This window comes from Carassius gibelio, chromosome A2 (genome assembly GCF_023724105.1).
Source record: "Carassius gibelio isolate Cgi1373 ecotype wild population from Czech Republic chromosome A2, carGib1.2-hapl.c, whole genome shotgun sequence".
Taxonomy (NCBI): Eukaryota; Metazoa; Chordata; class Actinopteri; order Cypriniformes; family Cyprinidae; genus Carassius; species Carassius gibelio.
This window is the reverse complement of record NC_068372.1, coordinates 5,355,204-5,364,678: the sequence shown is the minus strand read 5'-3', so window position 1 is coordinate 5,364,678 and position 9,475 is coordinate 5,355,204. Positions and strand designations below refer to the sequence as shown.

The 9,475-nt window shown below is 38.3% G+C and overlaps 1 protein-coding gene across 1 annotated transcript; it reads right to left on the bottom strand.

Annotated features, from left to right (window-relative positions):
* Positions 1–4,212: 4,212 nt before the first annotated feature.
* Positions 4,213–7,618, bottom strand: LOC128024738 (aquaporin-1). Its single transcript, XM_052610740.1, has 4 exons — positions 7,213–7,618; positions 6,580–6,744; positions 6,331–6,411; positions 4,213–5,500 (listed from the first exon to the last, which is right to left on the bottom strand). The coding sequence occupies exons 1-4, from the start codon at positions 7,576–7,578 to the stop codon at positions 5,303–5,305; spliced, it is 810 nt and encodes a 269-aa protein (XP_052466700.1). The 5' UTR covers positions 7,579–7,618; the 3' UTR covers positions 4,213–5,302.
* Between the last annotated feature and the right edge of the window lie 1,857 nt (positions 7,619–9,475).

The window sequence follows — 9,475 nt, the reverse complement described above, 5'->3', positions numbered from 1 at the left end:
TGAATGACAATATACAAATGACAATTGTAGGCAGGTATATTACAAAATGCAGTTATGTATGTACATATATATTATGTGCAAAATTTAAGAGTATACTAAGTATGTGTGTTAGATAAATAAGTGTATGTGTATATAAATATAAAGTGTAGTGTGTTCGCAGTTATTATCAGCTGTTCATAAGATGGATTGCCTGAGGGAAGAAACTGGTCCTGTGTCTGGTCGTTCTAGTGCTCAGTGCTCTGTAGCGTCGACCAGATGGCAACAGTTCAAAGAGGGAGTGTGTTGGATGTGAGGGGTCCAGAGTGATTTTGACAGCCCTTTTTCTCACTCTGGATAAGTACAGTTCTTGAATAGATGGGAGGGTTGAACCGATGATTCGCTCAGCAGTCTGGACTACCCTCTGTAGTCTTCTGAGGTCAGATTTAGAAGCTGAGCTGAACCAGACAGTTACTGAAGTGCAGAGGATGGATTCAATGATCGTGGAGTAGAACTGTTTCAGCAGCTCCTGTGGCAGGTTAAACTTCCTCAGCTGGCGGAGAAAGTACAACCTCTGCTGGGCCTTTTTTACGATGGAGTCAATGTGAATGTCCCACTTCAGGTCCTGAGAGAGAGTGGTTCCCAGGAACCTGAATGACTCCACTGCAGTCACAGTGCTGTTCATGATGGTGAGTGGGGGGAGTGCAGGGGGGTTTCTCCTGAAGTCCACGATCATCTCCACTGTTTTGAGGGTGTTAAGCTCCAGGTTGTTGAGACTGCACCAGACAGCCAGCTCTTTTACCTCCTGTCTGTAAGCAGACTCGTCACCGTCCTGAATGAGGCCGATGAGTGTGGTGTCGTCTGCAAACTTCAGGAGCTTGACAGAGGGGTCCTTAGACGTGCAATCGTTAGTGTACAGGGAGAAGAGCAGTGGAGAGAGAACGCAGCCCTGGGGAGCTCCGGTGCTGATTGTACGGGTGCTGGATGTGTATTTTCCCAGCCTCACTAGCTGCTGCCTGTCTGTCAGGAAGCTGTTGATCCACTGACAGACGGAGGTGGGCACGGAGAGCTGATTTAGTTTGGGCAGGAGGAGGTTTGGGATGATCGTGTTGAAGGCCGAGCTGAAGTCCACAAACAGGATCCTCACAAAAGTCCCCGGTCTGTCTAGGTGTTGCAGAACATAATGCAGTCCGATGTTTACTGCATCGTCCACAGACCTGTTTGCTCTGTAGGCAAACTGAAGAGGATCCAGCAAGGGTCCAGTGATGTCCTTCAGGTGGGCCAGCACCAGTTTTTCAAATGACTTCATGACTACAGACGTTAGAGCCACAGGCCTGTAGTCATTTAGTCCTGTAATTTTGGGTTTCTTTGGGATGGGGATGAGGGTGGAACGTTTGAAGCATGAAGGGACTTCGCACAGCTCCAGCAATCTGTTGAAGATCTGTGTGAAGATGGGGGCCACCTGGTCAGCACAGGATTTCAGACAGGCTGGTGTAACACAATCTGGGCCTGGTGCTTTTTTCCTTTTCTGCTTCCGGAAGACCTGGCGCACCGCATCCTCGCTGATCTGAATTGCAGGTGCCCCACCTGAGAGGGGGGATGCAGGAGGTGTGAATGGTGAGAGTGCTTGATTGGAGAGGTGAAAAATGTACAAATGTTGTACAAAAACAAAAAAAATATGCAAAATCACCACTACTCATTAGCATCAATAAAGCGCGCAAATCTTTGCTTTACTACTACATTATATGTAATATCTAATTGTTAATGATATTTAACATATATTGGAAAGGATCCATGACCTCTCGGCAAAATGTTTTACGATTTATTTACGCAACATGATGCATGCATGATGGGAAACCTTAAGCCTTGAAACCGCTCCGGAGATAGTGTGTATCTAGTGTGCATTAAGTACAATGCACTACACTGTTCTTAAGACCTGGGACAGTCTTGTGCTCCACTTCCTGTCGTGTGCATGCGCTCTCAAGTGGCCAAAACCACAAGTGTGGTGTATTTGGACAAGGAGGATGTCTTCAAGCTCACTAAGCTACAGGCAGGTGTGTTTGATTAGGGTTGAAGTGCAACTCTGCAGGACTGAGGTCGACCATCTCTGATCTCATGTTTAAGAATAATATATATTTAATATGACACAAACAATAATGCAGTATAACTTATAATTGAAGTATCTGCAGAGCTAATATCCAGTCAATTTATATCTGTCAAGAGATGAATTTGTCCTGTGGTTCTGCATGTAATCCATCTTTACTCAGCTCCTGCAAAGCAAAAAACTATCAGAACTCTCAAAGAGGTTTACATTTTTTAAAAGCATTTTTTCATTGTGCTTTAAAAAAAACTGATATATATTTTCTGATGATTTCTAAAGTGTGACAAAAGTCAACTCCAGTTATGATGAAGATTGTTTAGGTGCACTCTTTTCATAAAACAATCTATTACTTTTCCTACATAATCTTTAACAAAAAACTTCAGTAAAGTATCTATTTAGGAGTCTTAGACCATTCCAAGCATATCTAGTTTGTCATGATAAGGATTTAACTGTATTATAGTTAACAAACGTAGGCGTCCACCAGAGGGGACGGTGACAGTCAAGAGGATTTATTACTGCAATCATCCGGACTATGAATATATCTTTATTCCATATCTAATCATTTCTAAAATAAAGTGCCTGAAAGGTGCATGCATGGTGACATTATAAGGGCTGATACATGTATTGCATCACGTTTTCCTTTAAGACACTTCATTCACGTGTATTTTTAATCTTGACTGATTTTATCATTATCAATCATGCTATAAAACAAACTATTCCATATAGGACTCTCAACCAGAAGCTCCAGGACTATCGGATAGATTTGGTCCGTATTTTCTTAATAACATCATAGCAGACTCCTTCCATTTGTTTTGGAATTGGCTTTTGTCTGCAGTGCATCTGGGTTGAGGAGATATACGGCATGTGTTTGTGTATGTCTCATCAGCACAATGTGAGGAAACTGATAACTGAACTTTTGGGTGTTGCAGTTCTGTCACTCGATAAATGCCGTTCAAAAGTGTCACTCCACCCTCAGAAAAGCCACCAGACATACTCTTCTCTCTCTGAATGTGTTTCGATTGCTACAGGGGAAGTTGAAAGCTCTTACAGCAGCAAGTCTGACCGGCTGTCTGTATGTTATCATTCATCTGCTGGAAAACATAGTTATGAAAGTCATTCCAATGATATATCGCTCTAGTATATTGTTATCCTTATTCTTGTGGTGTGGTTTGACATTTTTCATCTATCGTATTGCTATCGTTCTTGGTGTGAACGTGTCTTTAGATTGTGCCTCATTGTTAAACTTACATTTTCAGGAGACTTGATTTCCAGATATACAGTACATTGGCAGAAATAGTTTGAATAAGACTTACACTGACTTTACAAACAGCTATCTGCATCTTTAACAATCTAGATCTCCATTACTGCTTATTTTATCTACCTTGTGAACCAATAAACTGCATTAAACACAAATCATAGTTTTCCAATGTAACCTAGCCATTGCAATTTTAGACATGCAGCATTAATTCTTTGGATCCCTCCAAAGCAGATCCACTCTGATGGATTTTGATAAAACTATTTGTTTTTAAGTGGGGTTAAAACATTAAACGGGTGAAAAGCTGTAGTTAGTTAATAAGGTTTGGTGTAGTGCTAATAAAAATCCATGCGTACAATAACTCTGTCCGTGCCAAAAAGGAAACCAAATCCTTCCTTTCAAATGTATTAGATTTTTAAATTATGTTAAGAGTTATCGTGACATCCAGGTCGTGACATGGTCCGACACCAGCTTTGGTAAATGATTTGTAAGTTGTGACAGTCGTCTAGTTGCTGACTCGTGTGACAGCTTTAGCATCCGTTAGTCTGGAGGTGATACAGAAGTTGACATCAGGTCGGTTTGTACTTGTTAACAGTTTTGCAGAAGTGTTCTCATAAAACACTCAGTATAATGTTGAGAATATTTTGGGACAGATAGGCAGATGCTTGAAGATGAATTGTTTAGTTTTCTCAATGTTAAAACTCTTTCCTCTATATCCAAGCTTAATAAAGAGAGACACAACAACAAATTTGTTTGTTGGTCTTTTGGCAAATTTGGTATCCTAATGCATCAGAACTAACACTTGCTATTTAGTGATGGAAGAACAGAAGATTGAAACATATCCCTTCATAGAATACATATGTACACTACCAGTCAAAAGTTTGGAGTAATTACATTAATTTTTATTGTTTTTGGAAACGTTTTTTGCTGCTTAAAATTTTTGTTGAAATCATGCTATATTCTTTTTTCTTTAAAAACTAACAAACATCAGAAATTACTTGTAATGTAAGCCTTTTGTAACATTATACATTCCTTAACTGTTACTTTCAATCAGTTTATTGCAGAATTTATGTATTATCATTATTTTTAATTGCCCCCAATTTGTTTTGTGTATCATGGTTTTCGCCAAAAAATAACACGGCAAAAACTTTTTTTCAACATTGATAATCAGAAATGTTTGTTGAGCAGCGAATCAGCATGTATGATTTCTGAAGGATCATAGACACTGAAGACACTGAAAAATTCAGCTTTGATCACAGGAATATATTACATTTTACAGTTGTTTTAAGCTGTAATAATAATAATTCACAATCTTACTGTATTTTTTGCATTTTCCAGATAAATGCAGCCTTCTTTCAACAACAATGATTTCAAATGAATTATTTCAAACTTTTCACTGGTTGTATATATAGTTCTGGTTATACAGTAAGTATAAAATTGTATATAAGTTAACATACACTTTGCAGAATCCACAAGATAAGATGATGTGAAATTGCTTATTGAGGGTACTACAAAAAACAAACAAAAAAAAACACATGCAACTTTTATTCTGCATCGTGCATGTGAATGTAAGACCGCTACTGTATATACAGTATAGGGCTGCCAGCATGTTCACATTCAATATTTATTACTGTATCAATCAATAGAAAAATAAATATCGATATGGCAAATTCAAAAGTCAAGATAAGTCACATTAATGCTGAAAACAAGATACATTTATTCAGTCATCTGCCAGCCCTCAAAGGAAATATAATTTGCCTTCCAATGAATAAATCTGTAAGTGGACTGAATTACAAGAAATTCCTGAGATGTCATAAGAAATAGCTGTGCCAGTAGTCAATTTAGCTAGAAAATAAGCTGACGAAACAGTCACTAGGACAACGATGAGAGAGATGGTATTGCATGTAAACATCGGAGTTACCAGGTATCTACATATCAAAACCAAGAACATAACATTTACAAGACGCTTTTCAGGGCCTGGGCCACTGACCAGAACCAGATCTGGGGGTTCGGGGTTCAATTAGGGGTTCTGTCGTGGAGGAGTCCGGATCAGCTGTGCCTTTCAGTACATTCATTCGCTTGCGAATCGCTTCCTTCTTTGGGCAGAGCAAGAAGTCGTACACAAGAGCAGCAGCCGCCCCGCCACACATGGGTGCAATCCAGTATATCTACATCAAGAAAGAACTAGGTTTAAGAAATAACATGCACAAGGGACGTTTACTTCCTTGCAAAAGAGCAAGTTAAATAACCAATCATTTTCCTTTCTGGCTTATGATTATTCCAGGAAGTAAAACTATGTTTATTTATGCAAAAACAATTGCATTTTAACATTGGATTTAACCAAATCACAAAGCAATGAACTGGCTTTAATTCTTGATTTCATTCGAAATGAATTGTGATTTGTTCGGTTACACGGTGCTGGGAAGAAACTTAGAAATCGTAGTCTGTTACCGATTCCAAATTACATGACAAAAATAGTAGTCAGTAACGTAATCCAGGACATAACACATTTCTCAAGTATTATAATCACACTACTTTTAGATCACTTTTGACCTAACTAGATTGTCACATTGATTTAAACAGGTTAATCTTGTATCACATTGATATAAAAATACAAAGAGAAAGAAAATATATCTAATTTTTTGTCATTAAGAATGTAAAGTGCATTAAACTACCCAGCACTTTGTTTCCATAGTTCACTTTAGACATTCAATTAAGTAACTTTGTAAAATGTTGACTAACTTGCAACTGATGTCAACTAGCGCTCATTAGCATATTAGTAGAATGAAAGGTTAGGGTTTGGGTTTGTAGAATAAGTTATCATGTACTTGCAAAGTTATTTAGACTACAGTTGGGGAGCATCAAAGTGTCTTCTAATGACGGCTAGTCGACATGTAGCTACAAAGTTACCTACAGTTAGTAGAATGTCTAAAATGGACTAAAGTGTAGTTCCTACAGCAATCTAATAGAATAAAATAAAAATGTGGGAGAAACGTACCCAGTGGTTTTTAAATGCTTCAAGAACAACGGCTGGTCCAAACGATCTAGCGGGGTTGATGCCACACCCGGTGTAACTGATCTGGAGACAGGACAGGAGTTATGAGCTTATACATTTATGACAAGCAAGCGGACGCAGAGCAGAATAGAGACTTTACTAAGCTTTATTTGAAGTCCGCTGATCTAGTTTCCAATATAATTGTGAATCATTTACTTTTGGTAGATGAAAAGTCAAATATGAAGTGCTTACTGCTACCAGGTGCCCTAAACCAACTGAGAGTCCGATGGCTAGGGGTGCAGAGCCTGTGACATCCGTCCGGTTTTTGTCTGTTGAGGCCAGGACACAGAGGACCAGCTGGAAGGTTGCAAAAAGCTCAATGGCGAATCCCTGACCCGGTTTCACACCGTTACTCAGCTAGAAGAAAAATCAGAAAACATAAAACATTGCACTACATTGTAATGATGCAAAATGGGATTCAGCATAATTAAGCAACTAAATTCAGATTACAATAGAAACGCAGACAGGATAATAATTGTGATTTCAAGAATGCATCCAAACACCATTATTGTCAGAAGAGAAAGACACAGCTCATTTAACAAACATACTGTACATTTTTTATTGTTGCATTTAAACATGAAATAAAATTCATGAAAAAGAGCAAGAATGGAAACGATATAATACAAAAACATGATAAAGTAATGATAAACATTAACAGAAGAATAAAGACTATTTTAAGGCTATCTTGAATTTGAAACATCATACAAAACCACAGCTAGACATCTGTGTAACTTATAGTAGCCCTTCACACATTCCCCATGTGACAGTTATTCTGAATGTATTATTAGTGGTTGTGATTTATATTATGTGTGTTAAACAACTTACCACATTGAGTCCCAGTGTTGTTTCAGGGTCAGGACTAACTTTGAACATAATGCCACTTGCCACCACAGCTCCCACCATCTGGGCAACGATATACATGATTGCTCTGAAGAAACTGATCTGACAGCTGACCAAAAGTCCTAAAGTAATAGCTGGGTTCAGGTGGGCTCCACTGATATGCCCCAAACTCTGAGCCAACGTGGCAATGGCCAGGCCAAAAGCTAAAGCTACTTTAACCTCTTGGTCTGGAAATCTGTTGTGCTTGTTTCCGATGGCGGAGGCTATGCCAATAAAAACAAAAACCGTCATCCCAACAAACTCAGCCAATACTGCCCGCCAAAAGGACCAACTTTTCAGCTCTCGTGCCATTACGAGTATTCTTCCTTTTCTGCCTTTTAGCTAGAAAATGAAAATGCCAGCTAAGCTTCACTTATAAACACTTGGTGAAAGATGGTTGACAGGAAACTGGTTTTAACAAAGGAACCACAGACCAGAATATGGCAGGAGGAAGGAGGTAGTTAATTGCTAACTGCACAAGAGCTAATGTCATATACCAACAACATTAACATCCAGTAGATCCGGTTTTTGCTTGTTGCATTTTTTTGGGGATTCATATGTTCCTATGCTGCCCAGATGTTAATGGCACATAATGAACACACAATTTAATGTTTACGGGTTTAAGACCTGTTCACCCCAACACAAATGCTTGATGTGATGGACATTTTCATTTGCGGAGGGAAAATAGCCAACCAATAAGATTTGAGCTACTGGTCACATTCCCATATACATATAACTACGACTTGGTGTTTGATAAGCACCATAGTGAATACAAAACTCTGAACGGCTCCTTAAAAACATGTAATGCTATTTGACTTCCTTTGTTGACAAGAAGTGACAAACAGAAAATTAGGTTGCACTTTATTTTACAGTACGTGCACTTACATTACACTACCTACACTAGAAAGTACTGGTAATATAAGGTGACTATATGGGGTAGAATTAGTTTAGGGGTAGGTTCAGGATTAGTACCTAGTTATTACCTAGATATTGTAATTACTAAAATAAGTACATAGTATGTACATGAGTAAACAGACTGTAAAAATAAAGTGCTATCGAAAGCTGTGCAGCATCAGATTCCTATATGTACTGCCTACTGAGAGTGAATTTGCATTTTCATTTAGCCTGTCTGCCATTTTTTTATGCATTTGTCTGAAAAGACAAAATTGCATGCAAAAATCTTGCAGAACATTTGTCTCAGAACAGGCCTTTAGGATTAAGAAAAAATATTTTTTACATACTTTAATTTTGGGATTGTGTATAATACACATGACATGAATCTTGTCATCAGAAGAGTACACACATATTGTACATGCACTGTCCGTTGTTTGTAACTTCTGGCACATGCGCTTTTAATGGTTTTTCCTTTACTTAGTTTGTCCACAAGGTGTCAACACTGAAATGGGCCACTGTTTAACTTTCTGAAGAGAAACGGAGGTGATGGAACAAGACCAACAGCAAAGTAATGAAGACGGCAAAAACAATAGCTGCTTGCGATGATGAATCCATGTGTGAGGGGATTAAAAGACAGCCGCAACTTTTGCAGACACTGGTCATGGACAAATCTCTATAATGCGCATGTATCCATGTGTGCTTATGTAAAAAACAAAAAACAAAAACCATTTGCGTAAAGAAGTATAATTTGGGCTTAAGGGTCACATGTAGGGTTAAAATTAGGAGAAGAAAAAAATTCTACACAGTTTTGAGTAGCATGTTTGCTCTGATCTAACACAAACTAGACGCTTGGTTCATGAATCGAAAAGCAATGTCAACTTTGACCATTGAGAACACATGAAATGTCCTCACAAGTTGATGTGATGTAATGAGTTAGCGAAAGTCATCTGATGCCTTGTTCTACTCCTGACAGACTCCACTTGTGCTACGTCTGAAAACAGGATGAATAGATTAGTATCTTTCATTTTTATGTGTCCAGTATAGAAATTGTCAGAAATTGCAGTTATGCTTTAGAAAACTGTTCTGTCATTAATGAATAACTCCACACAAATAAAATGACTAATGCACTACTAACAATCTAGAAAGTACTATTAACTTACAAGAAACTCTGACTAACAATTTAGTAAGTAATAGCACTCTGAAAGTGGTAGTTCACTATTAGCTAATCAGTAACTACAGTGAAGATCATGGTAACCCACTAGTAATGACTCAAATATGAACAAATCCTTCTAAAGGAGCTTCTAATAACTTTGAT

Excerpts from the sequence above, each read along its gene's own strand:
- LOC128024738 (XM_052610740.1), bottom strand. The coding sequence starts at position 7,578 with ATGGCACGAGAGCTGAAAAGTTGGTCCTTTTGGCGGGCAGTATTGGCT. Across the intron at positions 6,745-7,212 it reads CAACACTGGGACTCAATGTG|CTGAGTAACGGTGTGAAACC; the intron begins GTAAGTTGTTTA and ends TTTTTCTTCTAG. Across the intron at positions 6,412-6,579 it reads GTTTAGGGCACCTGGTAGCA|ATCAGTTACACCGGGTGTGG; the intron begins GTAAGCACTTCA and ends TCCTGTCTCCAG.